General features: G+C 41.8%; 1 protein-coding gene across 3 annotated transcripts in view; it reads right to left on the reverse strand.

Moving 5' to 3' along the window:
- INO80D (INO80 complex subunit D) overlaps positions 1 to 25,801 on the reverse strand; it is a 63,326-nt gene extending 37,525 nt beyond the window's left edge. The window contains exons 1-4 of one of the 3 annotated variants that reach the window (XM_058549671.1): positions 25,736 to 25,801; positions 9,484 to 9,567; positions 9,132 to 9,378; positions 4,012 to 4,724 (exon numbers count right to left, since the gene is read on the reverse strand). In XM_058549671.1, coding sequence (XP_058405654.1) covers positions 4,012 to 4,724; positions 9,132 to 9,349 — 931 coding nt within the window. In that variant the 5' untranslated portion in view covers positions 9,350 to 9,378; positions 9,484 to 9,567; positions 25,736 to 25,801. Of the gene's footprint in view, positions 1 to 4,011; positions 4,725 to 9,131; positions 9,379 to 9,483; positions 9,568 to 24,597; positions 24,767 to 25,735 lie in introns of those variants that run through there. The other 2 variants (XM_058549669.1, XM_058549672.1) reach the window with 2 other exon arrangements.
- Positions 25,802 to 27,491: the final 1,690 nt, after the last annotated feature.

A 27,491-nucleotide genomic window follows, 5' to 3' on the forward strand; every position in this document is an offset into this window, starting at 1 on the left:
ATGCTTGAATTAGAAAAAAAAATTAGAAAACAAACTTTAAGTTTTCATTCTCTTCAAATTGATAGAAAAATCAGCCCTCAACACAACATAAACTTTCATGTTTCAAAAGCTAAAAAACTGTCACATCCATAAATAAATAAAGGTATAAATAAAAATTTAGCAGATGCTATAGGTAAAGGGTAGAATAAGAGACAAACATTTCAGGAAAATATAGATCTCTGTCTCCAACTAATGCCTGGAGTTCCCAATAGATGACTGAAATGTAAATAATAAAAAAAAAAGGGACTAAAAAACATAGGTAAATATATTTATATCCTCTTGGAATGAAGAGAGCCGAAACAAGGGGGAAAAAAAAAAAAACCATCAAAAGAAAGAAATCCTAAAAAAGGAGAATACATAAAAAATTTTAACTTCTAAATTCCAAAATCATTATAATAGATATTTAAAAGCAAATAACAAATGGTAGGGAGCAGAGCAGCAAACAAGAAATGTGTATAAAAAGCTCTTACTAATCAATAAAAAAGAGAAACCGCAATAAAAATGGATGAAAATATTGAAAAGGCAAAATAAGAAATACAAATAAAAAAGCATATGAACAAATACTCAAAACTACACTATTAATGCAAAATAGCAGTTCTCACTCAAGGAATGGTCCACAGAGCCCCAGGGGTTCCTGAAAGCCCCTCAGGGGGCTCCTTAGGTCAACACTACCAAAGATAATGCCAGGACATTATTCGCCTTTTCCACTGTGTTGACGTTTGCACTGAGGGTAAAACCGCGGAGGCGGGACTGCTGGGGCCTCACAGGACAAGGCGGCGGCACCAGCCCCCCCGGAGCAGTCGTCATCATGTGCTTCAGGACTTGCAGTTAAACCAAAACAAAAACCAAAAACACCGTTTTAAGAATGTCCTTGATAAAGCTCCTGTCTATTTCGATAAATCTCGATTCCTGAAGACAGGTCTCCGTGAGATTCCGTGTGACTCAATGTGAGGGCACAGGAAGCCCCTCTGCCCGTGCAGAGTCACGACAGGAGGAAGAGCACCCCCCGACTCTTTTAACTGTGACCCAAACTAGCTGCTTTTTTTTCATTCAACACTCTTTATTTGCAAGAGTGACTGCCAGACAAACTATGGTTATCGAGACTCGGATATAGGCAGTAACTTTTTTCTAAAATGAACACATGAAACCATCACTTCAAGGAAAACAATGGATGGTATTTGTTGCCAATGATAAAAATTGAATTTTCACTGAAAGCTTGATTTTTCTGAAAACTTGAATTCATCACTGAGAGTACGACAACTTCCTAATGGTTAGACTTTCTTGATGAGATTGGGATTTAAGAATTTTGTATAATACAACATGTCAACTTCTGGAACATCTGTAACACTCAGTAAACCAATATTTTCCAAACGACCAACACATGACACTACAAAATCACACTGGGTGAAAGACCCATAAAGTACAAGGCAGTCAATGGAGTTTAATGTAACAGTATGCAAAATTCCTTGATGTGGTTTCAGATTCTACACTGCAACTAATCTTTAAGGAACTACCACTGGTCAAGTTTTGGTGTAGAATCAAATAAGAATAACCACACTTATTTGAAAAAAGCTATGAAAATATTCCTCCCTTTTCCAACCAGTAAGGCCATATTTTCATCTACTAACCAAAACCACATATCACGACAGACTGAATGCAGAATCAGATAGGAGAATCTAGCTGTCTCGTAGTAAATCAGACATTAAGATACGCAAAACAATGTAAAACAATGCTGCTCTTCTCATTATATTGTTTTTGGAAACCAGTTATTTTTCATAAAAAGAACACGTTAACATGTAGTGAGTTTGTTGTTATTTTTTGAAATGAATTGGCATTTTAAAAATTTATCAGTTTTAACTTCTAATTCAGTAAGTATCAATAGATATAATTCACATACACAAAAGCTCTATGGCATCTTCAATAATTTTTAAGAGAGTAAAGGAATTCTAAGGCCAAAAATTTGAGAAAAACTGATCTAAGATATGCAAATTAAAGCAAATTTTTATCAAATTTTCAAAGGCAAAATAACGATTATAATATCTAAGTTGCAAGACTGTAAAGATGTAGAGAAACTGTCACTCTGATACACTGCTGAAAGAAGGGTGAACTGAGAAGACAATTCTGAAGGAAAATTTGGCAACACATACCAGAAGCCTTTTTAAAAAATGCAAAAGCTTGGAATCGGCAATTCTGTTTCTAGGAATCTATTTGAAGGAAAAATTAAAGATACGATGGTAATGATTTTACTTCGAGGCTATACAGCCACAACATTTTCTAATGATACAAACTGGAAACGACTTAAATTAGACAAAGAATTCAGCTGTGACGAATTATGCTGTGTATGAAAAATTACTAACTTGATAATACATTATGAAAAATTTTAAACTAGGTTACAAAACTGTTATGTATACCAGGAACCCAATTTTATATATCTGAAAGAATATACCAAGGTATTAACAAATGGGTATTAATAAGGTTTGGGATGTTTTAATTTATCATTTTTGTTTATCTATATTTTTTCTTTAAGTTTTATTAGTTTTTTTAAATTACCAAAAGTCATACAGGGTTTAATAACAGATGAAATAATATAAAGCTATATAAGAAGAGTTACCACTCCCATCTCTCTAAAAAAACATCCTGTCCAATTCCACCTGCCCCCTCGCCCCCTGTGGTGGCCACTGTTTTTACATCTTGGTAGTGCAAATCCATTCACACTTTACCCATGTTCACATCAAATAGGCAAACTTCTACCCATATGATCGGTAGATATACTGATGTCCTTCATATATTTATTTATTTTTACAAAAACGAGATAATACAATACTGCTTGATTTTTTTCTACTTGTTAATATATCATGGGCAGATCCAGGCAAAAGAGACAGATTTTATTCATTCTTTTTAGCAGTTGCATAGTACTTCATGCAACATATATGTACCATAATTTACTCAGGGTTTGCTATCAGTTATAAAGATTGTTTGCAGATTTTTAATATTGCAAGCAATGCTGCAACAAACATCCCTGAATACATATTGTTACATTCTGATACTTTTTTTATCCATAGGCTAGAGTCCCAAAAGTGAGTTTGCTAACTATACACATACTTTTAATTAGTAGATCCTGTCACAATACTCACCAGCACTGTATGAGATCCCATATCCCCATCAACATTGGATATAATTTTTGCCAATCTGATGGTAATTCATTGTTATTTTAATTTGCATTTCCCCACCTGCTACGGGGATTGAGGTTTGCATTTGTTTATTGACCATTTATATTTCTTCTTTCTCTATTCCCATCTGTTTTCCATTTTTCTATTGCTGTCATGTCACGCAAATAATTTTTCCTGAAGTTATAATCGCAGCTCACACCACATTCAAGAATAAATTGCAAATGAATTAAAGGTTTAAATAATCAAAACCAAAACAAACTATTACTAGAAAATACAGAATATCCGTGTAAACTTGGGATCAGAGAGATTTTCTTGAGCAAGACAGAAAGCTCAGAAGCCACACAGGAAAACAGACATTTCACTACATTCAAGTCTTACCTGTATTTTTCACTTTTAAATCATGAACAGGTATTACTTTAGCAATTTTTTAAAAAGTCGTTTTTTAAAACAACCGTCAGCAGATAGTACCAATGCTATCATTATTCCCAAGTCCTCCAGTAAGACGTGCAGAGAACCTCACTAGACAACGCGCGCCGGGGGCACAGCGGCGCCGGCGCCGCCGCGGGGAGCTGAGCGGCCTTGTGCTTCCCCAGCTCCTCTGTGAGCACCCTGTTCTCCAGGTGTTGCCGGCCCGCGGCGCCCGGACTTGCAGGTGTCGACCTAGAGACTCTCGCCGCGGCCCACGCTGTGTAAGGGGTCCTCTCCCCCGTCACAGCCGCGGCAGGGCTGAAAATAGAGCCTGTGCCGAAGGGCACACTTTGTCGCTTTACACAAGGAGGACACGGTAACACAGGTAACTCACCTAAATGGGGGAACAGGTCAGCGTCCAGCTGATGCTTCTGGGTGCACAGTGTCACCAGTCTCTGCAGCCGGCTCAGACAGGAGAAGGGCGGCGAGAAGGCGGCGGCCCGCATGAGCACGCGGTCCGCCCGCGGCGGGGCGGCGCCGGGGGGCGGTAGGGGCGCAGGCCCCCGCCGGGACGGCGGCCGCGCGTGTGCCGCCCCCTGCAGGGCCGGGCTGGTGTGCGGAGGCTGGGGCGACCTGCAGCCCGAGCCCTGCGGGGGCGCTGGCGGCCGCACAGACGCGGACAGAGGGGGCAGCTGGGAGTGCTGCTGCGGGGGCTGCGGCTGCGGAGGCGCGGGAGGGGGGCTAAAGTGCTCTTGTCGGACTTTTAAAATCTCTGTCTCTCTCTGCCGCTGCCGGTTCTGGGCCAGCTTGCTCTGCAACTTCTTTCTCACGGTTGCCCCTTTCTTTAGGTCATCATCTTCCTCGTTGAAAGCAAACGGGTCTTCCAATTCAGTTTCCAGGTAGTGGAGAGGGACCCTTGCCCCCGGTGGAGACAGGGACATTCCATCCAGTCCATTGGGCATCTTCAAGGCCAACGTGGGCACGGTCAGGCTAAAGGCCATGGTATCCATCTGGTGCCTGACCTTGACCTCATCTAGAGGATCATTCTTTTTCTTCCTCTCTTTTTTCGGGATAAAGCCAAGTACCTGCAAGTGGCTGTTGCAGTACCTTTAAAAATACACACATACATGGGAAAATGTTCATGATACATACTAAGAAAAGCAGAATACAAAATTACATATTATAAAATGTGAATCCTAATATGTTAAAAATGCATGACTACAGTAACTCCTGGCATTCATGGATTTAATATATGCAACCTCCATTACTCTCAAGCAATCCTGCAAGTCGGTGCGATGTTGCTGAAGCAAATACGTGAACTGTGCATGTCCAGAGGCTGTCAGACGGGGCAAGTCATCCACATAGTGGGTGGCCCTGGATAGCGGTCTAGCCCTTGTTTCTCACACAGCTTTGTTTTCTCTCTTCACAGCATAAAAAGTAACTCATCAAGAGTCTATAGGATCATTTAAAATTCTCTAATGGAGGAAAAAATATATGTTCTACTGCCAATAGAGTATTTGGAGATTCACAGAGATCTATGACATAACCTTTACAGAATGTCAAGTGTCTACTATGTGTTTTACACACACCCACACAGAAAATAGAAGGGAAGGAGAAAAGTAAAATAACAAAACTAGTGAGTGTAAGTATAGACACAATGAGTTCCTCAATAGCCAGATAGAAGCACATAGATTATCTCCTCTAGTTTCTACCTGCAGTAGGTACTAAAATAATGCCCTTTATACAGATGAGGAAACTCAACTTTATAGAAATTAAATAACTTGCCCAAATGACCCATCTGGAAAGTGACAGAGCTGAGACTTGAACTAAAAATCAAAGGTCATGAAGACTCTTCTTAGTCTTCAGCAATGAGCAGGCTACTCTTGTAATATAAACACTATTTTTAAAATACCATGAAAGGATAGAATCCTTTACGTGCTGGGAGAGTAGAACGAATGTTGTTCCAGTAACCACACTGGAAACCTACGGAGGCTTTTAATCAGCGGAACAGTCATGTCTTCCAAACGTGTCTTCCTCACGCAGCTCCACAGTATGTTAATGAGAACACAGTAAAAAAAGTATTCCATGCTTAAATAAATTTGAAAAATGCTGGCTTAAACAGAATTAGACAACAATTTTGTTCTTTGCTTCTATACAAAAAGCATTTTGTATAATAATGTGCATTATGCTTCAAGGTGGAGATGTACCTGTCTGGCAGTGTTTCCCAAACTTATTTGAAAGTGGCACCTATTTTTATTGCAGCACACCTGTGGTATCTCCACAGAACACAATTTGGCAAAAAAGGCAATAAAATAAATAATTAATGTCAATCCTCAAACTCACTGGGCTGCATCAAAAAAAAATTTTTTTTAAATAATTGTTAAAAATACAGATGCACCCGAATAATCAGGAGACATGGTTTTATTGGTTTGTCTTAGAAATAAATCTATCAGAGGCATTCTTTAGTTTTAAATAGGGCTATTAAGAAAAAGCTTTCTGGGGGCTGGCCTGGTCGCATAGCGGTCAAGTTTGTGTGCTCCACTTCTGCGGCCTGGGGCTCGCCCGTTCAGATCCCGGCCACAGACATACACACTGCTCATCAAACCATGTTGTGGTGGTGTGCCACATATAAAATAGAGGAAGATGGGCACAGACATTAGTGCAGGGACAATCTTCCTCAGCAAAAAGAGGAAGACTGGCAACAGTGTACCTAGCAGGTTTGAGCTGGGTCCCATGTCTACTGTAAACAGAAGAGAGTCATAAAGCTGTGGACAACAGGGAGCACAGCTGCAGGGATCACTGTACTAACCAGGAAGCTTCCCAATAAAGAGTAAAGGGTTTTGTTGTTGTCTTCAACTCCTTTTCAAGTTACAGCCCTCCCTCAACCCCACCCGCCCCTCTTGCCCAGCCACTCCGTCAGCACCACCACAACCACGAGTCTGAACTCTCCTAAAAGGGACAGTTCCTCACAACTAGAATTAGAACAGCTTCCTTAGTTATGAACAGCACTTAAAATACGTATGCAAATATGAATTTCTAGTCTAAAAGAATAACTATACAGGGCAGTGACTGCTAACGGGTTCTTTGGGGGGATGAAAATGTAAAATGAGACTGCGGTGACAGTTGCACAACCCTGTGAATATACTAAAAAATCTTGAACTGTACACTTCAAATGGGTGAACTGTACGGCATGTGAATTATATCTTCATGAAGCTGTTTCAGAAGAGAGTAAACATACAGGAAACAAGAAAATTTCTTGGCAAATATAAAAATAGATATAAAATTATAGCAAACATTTAAAATATCATTTAAAATAACCAACTTAATATAACCACTTATCTCTGAGAAACCAAGGCTACAGTAACGAGCCTTAGCTTCGCACTGCACAAGTATATTAGAAAATGGACTTCGCTTTTCAACTATACCAGTACTTCTATCGAATGTAACACTATTCTATTTTAAAAAAGTGGAATCCCATAAGTTAGCATTTATAACACACACCAGGTAAGTTAGAAATCAGATACTGAGAAGCATCCTCTAGGTGACCACCAACCAGATAATTTTGTCAATTAAAAGTCCTTAGGAATTTATTTTCTAAAACAATACATAAAACCATCTCAAATACCTAAGTGTTCAAAGAGTAACTGTATTAACAATGATGAGAGCTTATTAATCTTTTCCACATTATGTTATATACTATAGTTATAACTCACTATTTATACACAGGTTTAGACATATTATTACATGAATTCAACCTGGATTTCTTGAGGCAACATAAGAATATTACCTCCTGCTAATGTTTACTTGAATCTACTTTCAAACAACCCCAGGAACAATAAAAATATTAATATCATTTGCATTCATATGGTCTTGCACCAATTTTGAAAAAATTATATACAACTTAGTACTTATTAAGCGTAGCTTCTCTTGACATAGCAACACAAAAGTCCTTTCCCTTCTTATCTTGTTCGAATATAAAGGTGAAGACATGCACTTCAGGGAATTAATATTCTGGAGAAATCCAGAGCAACTCTTACTTTACTTCTCGCTGTTAGCTATCAACACTTGCTTCAGCCAAAATGAAAAAAAATCCAAGGCTGACAACTGCAACTGTGATAAACTGAATTTAAGACAAATTATAGATATGTGTTTGTAATGGAGCTTGGAGTAAAAATTAATCCAAGTTTATCCATTCTTTAAGTTAAAGAAAGGCAGGGATAAGAAATTATCATTTTCAGACTGATTAAACTCACCAGACAGATATGTTTAGCCTAATACAGTGGTCTCTTTCTCACCTGAGATTAAAATTTTATTCCTTAGCTCACTAAGCAGCTGTTTCTAACTTTCAGGTATTGTCATTTGAAGCCTTAAGTGCTCATTAGAAATTCTAAGAGAGTATTCCCAAATTACCACATTATACTACACTCATTTTGATGGGATCTCGATCAACACAAATTATTTATTTCACCCTAAAAGTCTAAAAATTGCTCACCAGGACATATGAAATACATGATTCCTTTTCAAGCAATTTATGCAGGAGACATTTGCTTATGTATAGGAACAAGGATGAAGGTTGTATATATTTTTTTTAAAGACAAGTAAAAAGTTCAAATCTTTTACCTAAAGATAACAAGTATTTGAAACTTTTTGGAAAATAAGCATGCATTTCTCTGTAATATCCTACAGTGATCAACATAGTTTCTGGGGGATTAAAGAAAAAGAGATTATATGTGAAATATAGTGTGAATTTTCCTAAGAATATGAAAGATGAATAACTACTATAAGATTCCTTCTTTAAAAACACCTCCATGTGTTATTATTTTTAATTTATCAAAGCATAACTTCATAATTCTAGTGCTAAAGCCTACCCTTACTATGAAACTACAGCTTCTAAATTATAGTAAACACACTCTATATGGAACACTGTCTAACCAAGAGGCAAAATTATAAAACACGCCAAACCCACTTAGAAGTCTGACAGGAAGTAAATCTTCTGAATGATTCAACTAATCATTCTTTTGAGCAATTTTTTTTCAATAAGGACATACCCTTTGCTACCTTTCAAGCAGAGATTTAAAAATTCCCAAATTATCATCATTAATTACAGCACCTAAGTAGTTCCTATGATGTCTCTCATTTAGCAGACGACAAAACTAAGTACACAAGTCAGGAACTGCCTCATGAGGCTGCAAACCAAACATATCAGCACCAAGACTACAAGCAACTATTTTGAGGAAAAAAGGATTTTTTAAAAATAATCCTAGAAAGTCTATTAAATCAATAAAAAAAAATCAGAAAACACTCAAAGATACTTTTCAAATAATTCCCCATATTTACTACTCCATTTTTTAAAAATTGCTCTCCCTTATCTGTAGAAGCATTCCAAAGTTTACTTAGATTACCCCCAGAACTCAACATTTAAATTCACCATGTCAAAAAAAAAAAAGACAAGAAAAAGAATAATTCCAAGCCTGCTAGTTAAATCAAAGGTTGCTTCCCATTCTTGGCTCTTACCTACGATCCTCTGATTTCGGGATGGGGTTGGTGCAGCGTTGGCTGTTATACTTGGCCACATATTCACATTGCTTGAAGGGGGCAGTCTTGTCCTCCAGAACGTGTCTGATACAGAAAGCGTAGCCGTTGAGTCGCCGCTGCTTGCACAGTTTGGGGCTATACGAGCACAAGGGCTTATTGTCAACCTCAGAGAAGTGTATATGTTTCCCTTCATACATCACGTGACTCTATTCCTTGTGAACATCAGCTAAAAGACCACCACAAAAAAAGAAACCCAAATGATCAATCAGAGAGGATAAGGCAGATTTAAGTTGAGAATTTCACTGAGGGACTCCTGGCCCCACAGCCATACCTGATCTTAAGTCTTCTGCAACGTTAAGAGAACCCCAGGATACCACAGTTTGCAATGCTGCAGAATCAAGATGAGGCAGATTATCTACAAAAATATCAAAAGGCCTAGTTAAAAAACAGAAATAAGCAGAGCTTGCTCACCTGGGAAGTAAAATACTAGGATATCATCCTTCCAAACAGGATGGATTCTTCATTGTAGTCCAACATCCCAATACAGAATTCAAATCATACGAGGCATTATAAAATACAAAGTTACCTTTCTTCTCCAAAGTGAACTAAATAACTCTCACTCTGGTTCAGTTTGTAAACATCTCAAACCAGCAAGGCTCTTCCACTAAACAAACTGAGGGGTGGGTCTTCTGATCTCACTACTGGTGGCTGCGTGCTATCCCTCTTTCAGAGGGATACAACAAATCGCTTTACAACGCCAATGGAATGAACTCTACAGACCTAAAACTTCCTGCAGAAATTCTACCTTTTTTGATATGTTGGCAAAATATTTAGCAATCTGTAACAAATGTTTCTATGAAATACAAAAAAAGAGCAAATTCTTGTTTTTTAAAAAAGTCATTTTCCCTCTAATATTCCCCCACACTTATCCCATCAAAACTACAAACTTCTTGAGCCCAAAGCCTAGTCAGCCATGCGAGCATACTTCCACCACGCAGTGCAGGGCTCTGCACCAAGCGCTGCTCCCAATTACACTAAAGAGGGGAATAATCACAGCTTATGAGTCTCTGGAGGGTTAATAAGAAATGGAAGGAAGAAATCACTCAGTCCTCACTACCTCTCTACACACAAAAGATCCAGCAGTAGCATTTATATATGATAACACCGTATAGTCTACAATGAAACTGAATCAACTAACTCGTCAAGTCAGGATCGCAGTGGGCTGAGGTGGTCTAACCCACTTTCTTCACACTCCACAAGTCACCCAGATGACGGATGGAACAGCTTACATACCAGCTACAGAAAAACTCAAGAAATACTCTCTCCTTTACAAAACTGGTTATGAGATTCCTTACACCAGTGAACGACAAGACACAAAAATGCTTGAGGAGTCAGAAGACATGTCTGCTCATGTCCAAAATCAGCCACGTACAGTGTTACCTTGAACAAACCATCTAACCTCAGTGTTCTCATCTGTAAAACATGGATAATAATAGTAGCCATGATATCATTAGGTTGTTCTATGGACCAAATGATACAAAGCACGCAACATCCTAAGTGCCATGACTAGTATATGTTAAGCACTGAACAAATGGAAGCTACTATTCAAAAATGTTAATTCGTATTATTACTACATTCTACCTGCCGATGATAAAAGGAGAGAATTTGTATTACCCTCAGGAAGCATTTCACTTACTCTAGTAGGAAAAAAAAACACCTGAAATATTAGCTTTGTTAATAAAACCACATTCATTACTGAGTAAACCTAACCGTACGTCACTGGACAACAGAAGTGAGAGCTCTCCCTCCTCACTTCAGCAGAATGCAAGGAAGACAAGCGGGACCAAAACTTTAAATTTAGCTGCCCCAAAGGTCTGGATGTTCAGGACAGGAACTATTTCAAAGCAAACCCATGGTGTTTCATTTTTACACTCTCTCTTTGGCCCGCTCATCCACCTGGCAAATATAAATCTTTCATGAATTAGTTCAAGTAAATCTATATGAACTTTAGGGAAAAAATATGCTGGATATAAGTAAGTGAAAAAAGTAATTTACAGAATCAATTTGATTGCCATCATGAAAAAAGCAGCCTATATATCTATATGTATAAGAATATTCTATAAATCATAAAAAGACTGAGGGCAGGGATGGAGGGATATGAAGGACAACGTTCACTTTTCACTCGGCCATGTTCTAGGTATACAATCATACCTGTCAAGCTGATGATTTCCCCTTTCTCCCCAATTTGTATACATCTTCCCCCTCCCCCATTTGAATTGGCTAGAACTGCTGGAACAACGTTAATAATAATGGCGACCACTGTTACTCCTAACTTTAAATGAGAAATGCTTTGAGTCAATGGTGGGAATAATGCTGACTTTTACCATAAGACATATTTCCTGTTATGTTAGGGAAGTATCAAGTAATTTCTATTTCATTAAGAGTTGTTTCTTGGGGCCAGCCCGGTGGCGCAAGGGGTTAAGTGTGGCACACTCCGCTGCAGCGGCCCAGGGTTCGCCGGTTCAGACCTCGGGGCGCACACCGATACACGCATGTGGCAGCGTCCCATATAAAGTAGAGGCAGATGGGCACGGATGTTAGCCCAGGGCCAGTCTTCCTTAGCAAAAAAAGAGGAGGATTGGCAGATGTTAGCACAGGGCTGATCTTCCTCACAAAAAAAAAAAAGAGTTGTTTCTTTTTTTAAAAACTCAGAATTGATGCTTAATTTTACCAAATTCTTTTTCACCTCCTAGGGAGACGATCATTTTTCTCTTTTGTACTTTTTAAAACAAAGAGTTTAGTATTGCCTGATACGGAACTCTTCTTACATTCCTGGGATGAGAGTAACTTGGTCATCATTTATTATTCTTTTAATGTGTTGCTGAATTACACTTGCTAATATTTTGGATTTTGAGAATGGTCTGGAGTTTTCTTTTTGTGTCCTTTGCCAGAATTTGGTATCCATATAATATTTCAAAAAATAACTTAGAAAATCTTTCTCTTTTTGTTCTTGAACAAGGTAAAAAGCATTGCAGTTATAACATTCCTCAGAAGGTTGCCTGGGCCTAGTAGTGATTTTTTTGTGCAGATCAGGTTTTCAAATTTACCTGCATACAATGTAGCAATTCGACCTCTTACATTTAATTTTCTAAATATGTGATTCATTCTCATATTCTGCATATATTCATACACATACATGATACTTGTGCTTTCTCCCTTTGCTCACGATTAGGTTCTATAGGGGTTTATCTGTTTAATATTTTTACCAACATCCTCTAAAAAAACAAATAAACCAAAATCTCTTCAATTAGTATCCCTATATATGTCTTCTAATTCATCAATTTTTGCTTTTATCTTTGCTACTACCTTCTTTCTCCTTTCTTTCCACTTGTTTATTATTTTTTGCAACTTCTTGGGCTGAATTCTTTTGTTTTCATTCTTTTCTTGCTTAGTAATTGATTGATATCCATGAGTTTTCCTCTGAGTACTGTTTTAGCCATATCCCGTAGGTATATTACACAGAATTTTTTTTTTGCTGGGAAAGATTCACCCTGAGCTAACATCTGTTGTGAAGTTTCCTCTCTCCCCACCACCCCACCCAAAGCCCCAGTACATAGTTGTATACTCCAGTTGTAAGCCCTTCTGATTCTTCTGTGTGAGCCACCGCCACAGCATGGTTACTGACAGATGAGTAGTGTGGTTCCATTCCCAGGAACCGAACCTGGGCCACCAAAGCAGAATGCGCCGATCTTTAACCCCTGGGCCATCAGGGCTGGCTCACTAATTCACACAGAATCTTGATGATCAGTACTTTCTGGTTGATTTGGATTTGATTTTTTAATTTCTCCTTTGACCCAAGAGTTATTTCAATTTTTTCAGATGGTACAGTTTTAAGCTTTCCTTTGCTTTAGTTCTGGTTAAGAATAAGAAGCATAATCTGCATATATCTCTGCTTTTTGGATTTGACTGAGATATTCTTTGGGGCCTAAGAGGTACTCTTGAAAAACAGTATTCGGGGGCCAGCCCCGTGGCTTAGCGGTTAAGTGCGTGCGCTCCGCTCCTGGTGGCTGGGGTTCGGATACCGGGCGGGCAACGACGCACCGCTTGTCTGGCCATGCTGAGGCCGCGTCCCACATACAGCAACTAGAAGGATGTGCAACTATGATACACAACTGTCTGCTGGGGCTTTGGGGGAAAAAAGTAGAAGCACTGGCAATAGATGTTAGTTCAGAGCTGGTCTTTCTCAGCAAAAAGAGGAGGATTGGCATGGATGTTAGCTCAGGGCTGATCTTCCTCAGAAAAGAAAAACAAAAGAAAGAAAAACAGTATGCATTGTTTCCAGGGTATGTCTTTCTTACACCATATATCATGCTATCAACGTCCACTATGTTCTTACTTATTCTGTCTGTTGTTCTATCAAGAGCTGGAAGAGATGAATCCACGTCCCCTACTATAAGCTGATTTCTGTCTGTTTCTCCTTATATTTTTTGTTTTATAATTTTTAAAGCTGTATTAGATATATGAGATTCATGACCACTAGACTATCACTCTTTAAAATTAGAAAATGAAACTCAATTGATGCTTTATCTCTTGCATTCAACCTTGTCTAACACAAATATCTGGACTCTTACTTTTTTGGTTTGAATTTGCCAGTTAAGTCATTGCACATCCTTTTACTCTCAAGTTGTCTGAGGCACTGTTTTAGATTATGGGTTAGCAAACTCTGCTTTATAGCACAAATTTGGCCCACTGCCTGTTTTTGTAAATAAAGTTTTATTGGACCACTGTCTTGTTAGTTCATTTACATGTTGTCTATGGCTGCTTTCATGTTGTAACAGTAGAGCTGAGTAGTTACAACAGAGTGTATGGCCACAAAGCCTAAAATAGTGACTAAAATATTATTTGCTGGTCTCTTTTTTGGTGCATCTCTTAATGGGTTTGACTTTTTTGCTCCTATGTGAATGTCATGTTCTTTTAATAAATGAGTTTATCTAATTTTTAATTTTATATTTATTTATATGACAAACATTTCATCTTAATTTTATCTTCTTTTATCGCATTGCTTTTTGCTTTCAATTCTTTTTATTACGTATTTCATTATATAGTCTGTTCACTCGGAAGATCTATAATCTGTGCCCTTTAGATAACATTTCTTTACTCCATACTAAGAAAATTAGTATACTTAGCATTACCATGGTTGATCTCATATTATGGATGAGAAAAATTTTCATTTTTGTAATGACCTACCCATCCCCAACTCAGTATTTTTCCCTTATGTTATTATCTCTACATTGCCATAGTTTATAACATTTTACTGTTGGTTCTACATTTAAATTTATTCCATACTAATCCTTTTAACTTAGTTTTCAATTCATCTCTTGATTCAATAGTTGATAGTAAAGTCACCCCCTTTCTCTACCCCATCCCAAGGGCTGACTTATGGGAACTAAGCCATGGTTTTTCTTTGGAATTATGTGTCAATTGATATCATACTTAAACTATAGCTTGCCTGGACATAAAATTCTTGGGTCATAAGTATATTTTTTTGTTTACTGACTTTGTATATTTTTTCCATGTCTTCTAGAATGGAAAAGCCTGAGGTCAGCCTCTTTATTTTATAGGGGGCTCTGTTTTTCTTCCATTTTGACCTAACAATAAAACTCTTATATTTAAAGACTAGAAACTATTCTAGAATTTCAGGTCTTCTTTTATTGTGGGAAACTCTTCCTTAATGTCTTAAAAAAATTTTTCTGCTTCATTTATTCAATTGTTTTCTAATTATTGGTATACTAGATTTACTGTATTCCGTATCTATCACTCTCTGTCTAGTCTTTCTTAATTTTTACTTTTTCCACTTTGGATTGCTCAAATTTCTCAAGCTTACCTCCATTACCGCCAGCTATAGTGTGTATTTACTGCTTTGAAAGTGATCTTTATTTCTATAATGACTGTTTTTCTCTTTTATTTTGTACCCTGGTTCCATCAGCTTACTTTATCTCTTTCTGTTATCTTATTTATTTCTTGAGCTTTTGCCACCTCCCACCATTAAGAACTATTTGTTCATAATTTTCACTTGCTCTGCTATTTCTGAAAATTATTATCCCCACACTCTTCCCTTGAGACTTGACTCAATGGTGCACTAGTCTTCCCAACTCACAGGGGCCCACATGGCATAGATTTTTAGGGGATGACAACTTAGGCTTTATTTCTCTTCAGTTGACCAAGACAGGCAGCTGGAAGGCTGCTTGCTGCCAGTTTCTCCTCCACTCTAAACTTCTTGTAAAATCAGTATGACTGTACAGTTTGTAATTCAACCTTACCTCTCCTGCCACTCAGGGAACCCAATGTACATACCACCTCTGCCATTCCAAGTATGGGGTTATTGGTTTTGTCCCATGGTGTGTCACCTACTTGGGAGAAGCTGCTCCCCTCACTTTGCCTGAGTTCTACAGAAGAAATCCTCCTCTCCTGGCATCCTCTCTTGCCCTGGTTCAATTTTCACTGCACTTAATAGCACTAATTCGTATATACTGATTACAAGGTTTTGTTAGTTATCAAAGATTGAGTTTCTTTTCTGTTTCTTATTCTCCTTATTCTTTTTAGTTGGTTTAGAGAGGAAAGAACTCTGCCATTCATTAACCAGAAATATCTTTTAAAATTCTGTATAGTAAAATATACCAAAATAAAATCAAAATCACAGGGCCAGTCCCGGTGGCCTAGTGGTTAAGTTAGGCCCACTCTGCTTCGGCAGCCCAAGTTCAATTCCCGGGCGCAGACCTATACCACTCATCAAGGGCCATGCTGTGGCGGTGGCCACAGATACAAAAAAAAAGAGGGAGATTGGCAGCGGATGTGAGATCAGGGCGAATCTTTCTCAGCAAGAAAAAAAAAAGAAATCATAAATCATACTTATCTAATTTTTCACAATAAACATTACTTTTGTAATAATTTTCTATTTTTTTTATTTTAAAGAATCAACATGTTATTAAAGAAGTTACTAAACTTGACTCTATTTATTCTCACTATGTCAAATTCAGGTGATTCTAGCTTTAATGGCAAGTATTTATTTACTAAACACTTATGAAAAGTCCATCATTTTCCCAGAAGCTGTGGAGGACATAATAGTAAGAGACACAATTTTTGCCCTTAGAAGATTATAATCTATGAGATGAGATGCACTCACAAGAAGGAAGTGAATAATGGGAACAGCTCACCCACAGCTCTGAGCACCCGGGATCCGCTAGCCACCAAGCCCAGGAACAGACTGCTCCCTCCCTCCAGAGCAAAGCCTTCTTCCCTGTGGCCCCTCCTCCGGCCAGCCCTCGTCCCTAGGCTAATCTGTGACCGTCACCAAGTGCAGATGCCCACAGGCTGAGTTGGTTAGCCTCCTCTGAGGTACTCCGTGCACAGCCCTGCTTCAGCACTCACGGCATTCTACCTGAATTGCCTACATTTCTGTAGTCTTCCATCCTAGAAACACACTCCGGTGGGGGACAAGTTCCCTGGTCATCGCAATGGCCCAGGGCCCAGCACGTGCCCAGAGGCTAACAGGTGCGCAGTGAGGACCCACTGCCCACAGAAACACTTCTGTGACAGGAACTCTTAATTCCAGATTATCTACCCAAAAAAAAGTTACTAGATTCACACACTGATCATTAAATAGTTTTCAAAATCACTAAATTGGTACTTCACATAGTCTATACAATAATTTCTGAGGCTGGTCCCGTGGCTTAGCGGTTAAGTGCTCGTGTTCCGCTGCTGGCGGCCCGAGTTCGATCCCGGGCGCGCACTGACGCACCGCTTCTTCGGCCATGCTGAGGCCACGTCCCACATACAGCAACTAGAAGAGTGTGCAACTATGACATACAGCTATCTACTGGGGCTTTGGGGAAAAAAAGGAGGAGGATTGGCAATAGATGTTAGCTCAGAGCCAGTCTTCCTCAGCAAAACGAGGAGGATTGACATGGATGTTAGCTCAGGGCTGATGTCCCTCACAAAAAAAAAAAAAAAAAAAAATTACAATAATTTCTAATTGCCATAGTCATATACCAAGAGAAAGTATAATTTAGAAGCTTTAAAACTTTTGAATATTCCATGAAGCAACATCAGACGTTTCATCAAGTAGATGTCATATAGTTTGCTACCCAATGTCCAGTTAGCAAGTAATGCTAAATATTATTAAGCAATAAATAGTAATGAATATTATTAAGTAATGCTTACTTTTTTAAAAAAAAAGTAAGAATGCATTAAAATCTGCCTATTCAACTTTCCTCAACTCTAAGAATTCATTAATCTATCCAACTGCCCTCGGTCAGCATTTGCCACAGGTGCCAAAGCTCTCGCTAATCACCTCTATGCCTTACAAAAAGGGATTTAATTTCAATATCTTATAAACAACTTCTCTTCAACCTTAATTTTTTTACATCTACCTGTGATTAACTTTTTCTTCCCATTTCTTTGATTTTTAATCTTTTAAAGTTCTACTAACAGCCAACTTTATATTGTTCTTTGCATCTTCCCTTTGAATATTCAACTATTCTCCATTTTCAACTCCCTCTTTTAAAAGCTCAATCAATCTTTATACTTATATTTTCAATTCCCTGATGTATCCAGACTCACTTTAGATACCATATAAGGAAGGAATGTGGGGGGAAAATGGCCCTCTGCTTTGAAATCTAACTTCCTTCTAAATGAGTATTATTTATTATCAAAACCACTTTGTCTATAAACTGGAACAACTATTCATCTGGTCTTGTCTACATTAATAGGCTATTCCTTTTTAATTAAAGAAGAAATCATGATAAAAGTACCAAGGCAGATCTCAGGAAAAGAAAATGAAAACATTTTTTTCATTCTTTACATCTAGCCTCCCACAACTGAAAGTTCTTTTCCCCTACTCCACCGAAAGCGAAGTTCACAAGGCCTTCACTCTTTGTCATTCACTGTAAGTGTAAAGAAGACAGGAAATATACACTATATAAAGTCCACATGATCTTAATCAAATAGACCCTACTATTTAAATGCTAACCCACTGTCTAATCCATGAAGAAGAAAAGCTATATCTAAGCTGTACCTTTTAACACGGGAGGGATATCACTTAAAAAAAGAAGAAAAAAATCCCAACCAAACTAAGTTTATTAACAGCTATAGCAGATATTATCTTCAGCTGTGGAAATAACTTGCTTAGACTATAAACGTTCTATGCTCCCTTCAAGAAGTGAACGCAGGCAAGCAAGCACTTTAGAACCCTTATTTAATTATTACCAAAAAGCAAAAATAACTATTACTGAGAACAGTCTCACAGAAGAACATATCCTAGACTGGAATTCAAGAGTACGCAATACAGTTAGGTGTAAAATCTTAAAAAAAAAAAAAAAATCCTCCTTGATATTATATGCTGAGTTTAATTGGAAAATAAAATAATTCCTTTCCATAGTTTGTTTTCTTCTTGCAAATAGAGAGGAATAAGACTTGCACAGGGAGACAAGGAAGGAAGATAAGCTTGTAACAGAAGCAACCTATGGCCCTTTCAGTCTTCCAACAGCAACCATAAACCAGTTTGACAAAAACATGAACATTCCTCTCTCGGGGACCACCGCTGTATCAGCTCCAGTGGAGCCTGTGTGTCATGACTGTTCTTTTGAGTCTCAGGTTTCAGAAGCATGTTCATTTCACTGCCACAGCACTTCCCCTAATTGCCATCTCTAATTGTACCTCCTACTCCCTTTTAAGAGCCTAGACCTACAACATACTTTACAATTGTTTTCAATCCAGCATGAACCTAAATTCTCAGAACGTTAGTTTTCTAATACATTTAATACAAATGAAAGGAATATTTACTTATCTCAAAGGCATATACTTAAAAGTCTTAAAAACCTTTCCCTTCCAATTTAAGCTTTTTTGAAATGAGTTTAATTCAACTTCATGGAGGACAGAAATGTAACAAGATCCTAAACAGATGAGTATATTGATTAAAAAAAAATACAAAAAACCAACACCACACATATCCATGTGAAAAGTAGTAAAACTAGACTCAGTAATGATGAAAATCTATCAGCTGATGTGATTCAAAGAGAAATATCAGTGAGAGAAATTGCCTATGACCCAAAAATATAAATAATATTCAGCATAATTCAAGTTCAAACTAGAATATTTAAAAATAAATGCTTATTAAATGTCTATTAAGTTCCAAACACCATGCTCAAACATCACTGTACTAATAAGTTTGCATTGAGTTTAACTTAAATCGGCCTTCAGGCCGGCTGAGCTCCTTGCCTGATTTATTAGAAGGTGAGGGTGGATCACGCAGCCCTTGAGCTCATGGGCTCCAGTGGGAGTCAGAGACGATGCTCAGATCTGGTTCCGATAATTACTAGGGGTGTGACCTTGGGCAAGTTATGCAGGTTTCTGTTTTCTCATAGGTAAAGAGAGGATTATAATAGTATGTACCTCATTGAGTCCTTCAGGAGAATTAAATTGGGTATTTCATGAACCGTGCTTAGCACAGTACCCAGTACATAGCAATCACGTAATGTTAACTACTATTAGAAGCAGTAAGTAGTAGTCTATTGGCATTATCATTTTAATCTAGAATCTGCAGGGCTAAAATGCACTCCCCAGCTACCTAGAGGTTTTCTGAATGGTACAGTGTAACTCTCCATTAAGTTAGGCCCTCCCACCTTCTTGGGGCTGGTATAACAGAATCCACTGACAATTGTTTCCTATAATCTATATCCAAAATCTGATAAAAATATTTTCTACATTCTATAGAGCATCAACATACTGATGTTCTTGTGACGGAAAATACTAGCGGGACAAGCAGTGTTTGGTTACAGCATTGACCAGCTCCAGTTAACAATCCTTTACCACAAATGCTCTCTGAGTTCCTACCCAAGCCACCATCTCTCCCAATTGTTACAGAAACCCTACATTGTAGGACAAGAAGAAAGAAAAACTAAGTTGTAGCTATAGTCCTCAAAGTTCTTTTGTTCTAAGAATCTGAAACTAACGGCCTCTTTGTTGCTAAATTCCACACACACTTTTCCATCCTTATCTTACCTGACCTCTGCAGCACTGGACACTGTTGACCACTTTCTCTTTCTTAAAAATCTCTCCTTTCTGGCTGCTCAGTCAGTGACTTCCTTTCTCTGGCCCCACTCCTTTTTGTTTTGTTTTGTTTTGTGAGGAAGATCAGCCCTGAGCTAACATCTATCGCCAATCCTCCCCCTTTTTTTCCCTTTTTCTCCCCAAAGCCCCAGTAGGTAGTTGTGTGTCATAGCTGCACATCCTTCTAGTTGCTGTACGTGGGACGCCGCCTCAGCATGGCCGGAGAAGTGGTGCGTCGGTGCGCGCCCGGGATCCGAACCCGGGCAGCCACATATAAGGGCGCGCGCACTTAACCCTTAACCGCTAAGCCATGGGGCTGGTCCCGTCTCTTGCTCCACTCTTAAATGTCAATGTTCCCCAAGATCCCCTCAATCTTATTTTATAGGGATGTAAGATGAAATACCTACATGGGCCAGGGGCAGACTTTGGCAAACTTTGCTCATCTAAAGGCGGCTGACTCAAACCAGTTCCAGCAAGTTGTTGTGATTAAAAAAAAAAAAAAAAATGCAGACCCAGGGTTTCCAGATCTTCCAATTTTTCAAAAGAAGATAAAAATCCATATTTTCCCACAAAATCTCCTAATTTTGTCAGCAGCTCATTTAAACTACAAGATGTGTGACCTTGAACATCTTATAAATCTGTTTCCTCATCTATGAAATGCCAGTGACAAAGTCACACACTAACACACAGACAGTGTGAGTCAAACAAAACATTTCTAAAGGCTTTCATTTTAATTCTTACTCTATATCTTCCTACCCCAAGACTAGACGTTATTATCACAGGTTTCAAACCAAATGTACAAAACTGTGAATGTGTAAAAATGCATTTTTCTGGAGAGGGGTCCATAAAGTTCATCAGATTCTCAAAAAGACCAAGAACCACTGACTAAGCCAAATTTCTCCACTTCTACAACCTGGGCTGTCACCTCTACAGGGACGATTCCCAAGTCTGCACAGTCGGCCTGCGCAGACCACTTGACCTCTGCCCTCAGACCCTCCCCTTCCTTCTCCGTCCACCACTGCCCCCGCCTGAGTGCACACCTTCAATCTCTTCTCAGCAGCTCTCCCACTGGTCTCATCCCAGTCTTGCCCTCCTTCATTCCACTCTTTGTACAACTCAAATCCTCTAAAATGGCAAATAATTTATCTGGCCAAAGGCCTTCAGGATCTGCTTATAAATGTAAAAAGAAACCAAGTTCCTTAGCCTAATACATAAACTCCTTAGGACCTGGCCAGGCTGACCTCTCCCTGCCCACCATCTATTCCTATTCCCACAACTCCTACAATTTGCAACACAGAACACTCTTTTGTCCTCAGGTATTTATTCCTGCTTGCAGATCCCACCTCCCGGAATGCCGTCCTGACTCCTCCCATTCGCTCAGGGCAGAAACCCCCACTGGAAAATCCTTACTTTAAGGCTTGCCCCTAGGCCAGAATAAATAGGTTTTCTTCCTCCAGGCTAATCTATCCCTTATCATTCAGTGTTGTGAATGGCAGCTTTGTCCTCCTCCCCACTAGACTAAAAACTCCTCAAGGGCAGAGAATGTGTCTTTGTATTACCAGGCCCACAGTTAAACGCAGGAAACAGCACAGGCTTCAGGAACTCCGACCATGGCCTCCCACCACCATCCCACCCTCCCAAGGTGAGCCCACCAAAGCCACAGACCAGTCAGGGCCTTCAGAGCCAGTCACACACAGGTAACTTCAAGAGTTTAAAAGGAGGAGCAAAGAAAAGTAAACCCACCTTCTTTGCCCCCTCCCAGGTTAAATTTACCAAGTCACAGAATTCAATAGCAGAGACTAGACTAACATCAAGCTGCTGAAACTTTCTAAGAATATACTGCTAATTTTTTACTGGCACAGAAACATTTGCCCCACAAAGGTAATTATAACATTCTATCTACACTCAAATACTTATAAGTATTATTAACACATACTGAGTCAAGAACTCATTCACATTGAAAAAATTCATCAAGAATATTAAAAATCTTTAGAGGAAAATATTATGTAAGGTCATGTACCAGCCCCATTCTAAAGGCTTTAGGTGCAATTCCTCACTGAATCCTCACAGTAGGCCTCTGGAGAAGGTATCGACACTCCCTTTCACAGAGGAAGAAACCGAGACCTAATGAGATTAAGTAATGCGTCCAAGTCACATCATAGGATTCAAGGCCATTTGACGCAGCCCAAGCTTTAACCAACACAAAACTACACACATTGTTAAACGGAAGATCCTAAGATTATGTTTCTGTTGTATGCACACACAATCACACAAAAAAAGAGAAAGAAAATGTTAACAATGGCTATCTCCTGCGTGGGACAAATAGGTCTGGGTGGGATGAATGAGCGTGCATTACTTTTCGTCAGGAAAAAAGCAAACAAATAAGAGAAATGGTACTTAGATGGTCCCACGGAAAGGTAACATTTAACTAGCACCTTCGGAGAGCTGAGCACAGGGGCGATCTCATCTGATCCTTACATCAAAAAACGTCATTTCCACTTTACAAAGAAAGAAACCGGAGATAAGTAACCCACCCAGTGGAAGAGCTGGAATCAGAACCCAAAACCCAGTCCCCAAGTGTCTGACTGCAGGAGCCCAGGCTACAGATAAAATGCAACCGAAAAGCTGTCTTAGAAAACAAATCCCATTCTGGGAAAGAATCAGAACCCAGTCACCTGGCATCTTAAGGGCAAGGAGGGAAATGAGGGCTGATTAAGGTTTTAACTGCAGGCGTTGGTCAAGCGTCTCTCTGGGAGGGTCTCCAAACAGCTGGAAGCCTAGGCTTAAACCAGCCATTACCACCAGGGCTCGGTATCTGATGGTTCGGGAAGCGGACTCCACTGCTGTTTGTTTTGCAAAGCACCGAGTCCCATTAGCACAAGTTAAATGGACTTAGATGTGACTCCGCTGTATACGCATGCAGCATCTGCTGGGACAAGGTGCTGCCTCCAGCCCAGTCCCACCTACTCAGTCACTGTTTACAGGCTACCTGGTGTGTGAGGAGAGACGGGAGTTACATGTTTGAGAATACTGCTAACCGTATTCAGAAATAAATGACCTCTCAGTATCCACAACTACTGTTCCAAACCTGCTTAGGGAGAGCAGCTAACCCTGGGGGGACATTCAGATGAGAAGCAATGGATCAACATCTCTCTGAAATGACACATTTAATTTTGGCTGCTCTGACTTAGAAAATTTTAAATCCATCTAAACTAAAATTTCATTTATCTAAAACTAGTAGTAACATGACTTGCTGAGAAAAAAAGTTGGGGTGGGGTATACAAACTTCCTTATACAACCTTTCAGAGGAAAGAAAACTTGATTATTTCAGACTTATAAATTAAAATAAACATCTACTTTTGAAACTAAACATTTAATAGTGAAAAAGTGTATTACCTTAGCAATTTAACTCAATACTTGCCCTGAAAATCTTTTATAAGTTTCAAATAAAATGTAACTTTTTATAAGATCAAACCCACTGTTCCTTCAAGAATGAAGTAGCCCATGAGGCAATCAGATTAGGACATTAAAATATGCTTGAGACAGGGTGGAAAAAAGTACAAAACTTTTGGGATTTGTACATATACAGTTTTCGAAGGCTCAGGAATGCAAAGTCAAGAATACACCTTAAAAATATCAAATTATGAGGCGAAGAGACTTTTTTAAAACCTTAAAATGTTCTAAGAGACTCATAGAACGATTTCTTCCATCCAATATGCTCTAAGGCTGCAGGTATATGCAAACGTCCACGTCAATAGGCAATTGCAATTAATCAATAAAGTTAAACAACCATTAAATGTAGTTCATTTTTTCTATGAAACCCATACCATCTCAAATATCAATTTTCTCTTAAGTAAAATGCTCAATGGCTGGGTCTCTCTCATTGCGGAGACACAGAAGGAGTTTTATTTCAGGCAGACAAAAGGGGAGGGAGACACTCGGGGCGCGACAGCCGGAGCCTCACTCCGCGCCGCCGCGGCCAGCACCGCCCCAGGCCGGTGACCCCGCTCGGCCGGGCCCCGGGGCCCGAGCCCCGGGCCGAGCGGTCGGAGCGCGCGCCGCCGCCCCGCGCAGGACACACACGCGCGGCCCCTGCCCCGGCGCGCACGAGGGGGAAGACGCAGCTCCCCAGTGCCCCCGCGGGCCGGGCGCATTAACGCCTCAACGTCCGCGGCGGGAAGCGCCGGGAGGGCAGGGCAGGAAACGTGCCACCCCGAAGACCAGGAAATCTGCGCTCGGAAATTTAAGTTTTCGACTTTTTGTGTTAACTTTCAAAGCTCATGGCAGCAACATACAGCCCAACTAGAATTTGTCTGAACATAGGAGCAGACACACGTACCCAACCACACCGCGTCAGCTCCGTGCGGCTCCCCCAGGGCTCCTCCACAGACCCCGCCGAGGGCGGCGATCACAGGCTTCCCCGCGATCCCCATTTTCCTGCTTCTGGGGGAACGTGAGCCGCGCAGAAGTGCGGACGGCGCTCGGGAGGGAAGGCGCTCCCGGCCCCTCCGCGCGCGCTGTGTCGGGAGCCGCCCTGCCCCCCAGCACTGCACTTTCGGGCGCCCCGACCGGGTCCCCGGCTCCCGCGGCTCGCGCAGGGACGGCGGCCCGGGCCGGCCGCTCCACACGCCGCGCGGGGCCGTCCGGGAAGGGGGCGCAGACGGGGCCCGGGCGGAGGGCCGGGGTCGGGCCGGCGGACACACCCCAGCGCCCCCGCCGCGGGGCCCGGTCAGCGCCCGCGCGGGGCCCCCGGAAACTTTTCCCCGCGCCGACAGCGGGTGCGGGGCCCGGGGGGCGGGGGTCGGGGGCGCGGGCAGTACCTGCCGTGGCCGGGCCGGCGGCGTCTCCCCGCGGGCGCGGGCCCCGCGGAGGGCGGCCCCAGTTCGGGCCTAGGAGGAAACTTTCCGGCCGCGGCTGCACCTGCCTCTCGCCGCCTCGCCCGCCCCGGCCGCCCGCCCCGCCCCGGCCTGGCCCCCGGGAGGGGACCCCTGTCCCGGGCCGGGAGCGTCGGGGGCCCGGGCGCGCCGGCCCGCGCCCGCTCCCAGGCCCGCGCCCGCCCTGCCCCGGCCCGCGGGGCGCCCGGCCGCCCTGCCCCGGCCCGCGGCGCCGCCGGCCGCCCACAGGCCCGGGCCCGGGGGGCGCGGGGGCCGGGGTGCGCAGGGCGCGGCCGCCCGAGGCCGGCCGAGGCCTAGCCGGCGCCCCCCCGCCCGCCCCGCACCCCGGCCTCCGCGCAGGCCGCGCCGCCCGCCCCGCGCCGCCCGCAGACCCCCGCCCGCCGCCCGGGCGCCCCCCGCGCCCCTGGCCCCGGCCCCGGCCCGCCGGCCCCTCACCCTCTCATCCTCCGCCCGGGCCTGGCGCGGGCCGGCGAAGCCCCGGCCTCACGTAAGCGCGCGCACCGCCCGCCCTGCCCGCGCGGCCCAGCCCGCCGCCCTACGGGAGCCCGGGGATGTGGGCCGGGCCTGGCCGCCGCCGCTTACCTCGCAGCTGCCTCTTCCTCCTTCCCTCCCGGCCGCGCTGACAGGTCGGCTAGGCGCGGGCGCGGGCTGGCTCGGCCGCCGCCGCTCCGGCTCCGCAGAGAGCCCTTCCCGGTCAGGCGCGAGCGGCGAGGATCATATTTTTATTTTGGAAACTCGAAAGTGCTCCCGGGGTCGGTGATTATTGAGGGGAAATCCCTGAATACACTCTCCAGCCAAGAAGGCAGGGCTGCGGGCGCAGCAGAGAGGCGGCAGCCTCCTACAGCACCACTACCGGCACCGCGGGGACATAGCAGCAGAGCCTCCCCTGCCCTCCGAAACGACAACTTTCCTACCATCTTGGAGCCCAGGGCAGGGGGGCCGCGGCGCGCGCCCCGCTCCGGGCCGGGCGGTCCCCGCGGCCCCCGGCGGGCGGGAGCGGGACCCGGGCTGGGGACGCGGCCATGCCCGGGATGCCTCTGCATCTTCCGAGGGAAGGAATCTTGACGAGGCGCGCGTTTTCCGGTGATTGCGGTTTTCTTTTCTCTATTCCATTTTTCCAGGGTCGTGACAGTGGTATCTTAATTTTCTTTCAGGCTCCCCATGACTTTCTCCGTTACAGAGCTAAGTTCTGTGTCTGGTGGTCAGTTCATGGATTTGGACTTGAAGAGACTTCACAGCCACTTGCTCTTTGTCTCTTTATTTATACGTTTTTGTACAGAGAGACATTTACAGGTTTCTTTATGTTATATATAAAAATGTGTTGTATATTCCCCTCAAAACTGAGGCTGCTGACAGACAGTTGCACAGGGATGTCTTCTGTCTCCTTTCCTCCAGGCAGTGTAAATGGAGCCCGTGGACCGTCCGGAGAGGAGATGCAGCTGTTCGTTTTCACGGTGCAGATAAAGGCGGAGACCACGGGGCTAACTACGGCTCAGGATAACTGACCACGTTCTGGGAATCATCCTCCTGTTATGCTCTGCCCACGAGGAAGGGGGACTGTAAAACTGGAAATAGATTTCAAAGACAGCTTTAGGTTTTCTTTCAGTAAAATTGCTTATTAAGAATTATATCCAGGCACTTAATTTTTCCATTTAGATTCTTCAAGGTTTAGATCTTTGGTGCCCCACACGTGTTGCTGTCCACTCTCTGTGTCACAGCATTGAGAAATGTGTCTATTTTTGTTAGAGTCGAAATGTTGTTGGTTTAGAACTTCCAGCGTGCTGCCAGCCTGTGTACGTCACTTTTCATAGATTGCAGTGGATGTCATGAATCTGCTTTTTTAATGAGCACAGCTGACTAGATAAATGGGATCAAAGTTATGCAATGCTGAGGTAGCACAGAGGTGAGAGAGAAGGGTGCCGCCCACTGGAAACCATTCCGACAGAACTCTTATTGGAGGAGAATAAATTGCAGATATGTTTCTTTTTTTGTGAAGAAAGAGAATAGGAGAAAATGACCAGCAGATCTTTTTGTATGTTCTACAGGGAATGATGAATCGAGTCTTGTACTAAAAGTTATTTTTCTGACATATGTTGGTTAACCTGGTGGGAGTGAATTTGTAATATTAGTTCCTTCAATCAGCAGAATATTTAATTTCTCTAATTTAAAATTTATTGCAAAGCATTTAGAAATAATTGGGGACTCCACTTAAAAATGTTTATTTTTTGAGCTTCCAAATTTGGAAATTCCCGTAATGTTAAAGTCAGTTCAGATTATGCATATATCATGCTGACTCCCATCTTTATCATCTAAATTTGAATACAGTACCTGAATAGTC

The sequence above is a fragment of the Diceros bicornis genome, chromosome 10 (genome assembly GCF_020826845.1).
Source record: "Diceros bicornis minor isolate mBicDic1 chromosome 10, mDicBic1.mat.cur, whole genome shotgun sequence".
NCBI lineage: Eukaryota > Metazoa > Chordata > Mammalia > Perissodactyla > Rhinocerotidae > Diceros > Diceros bicornis.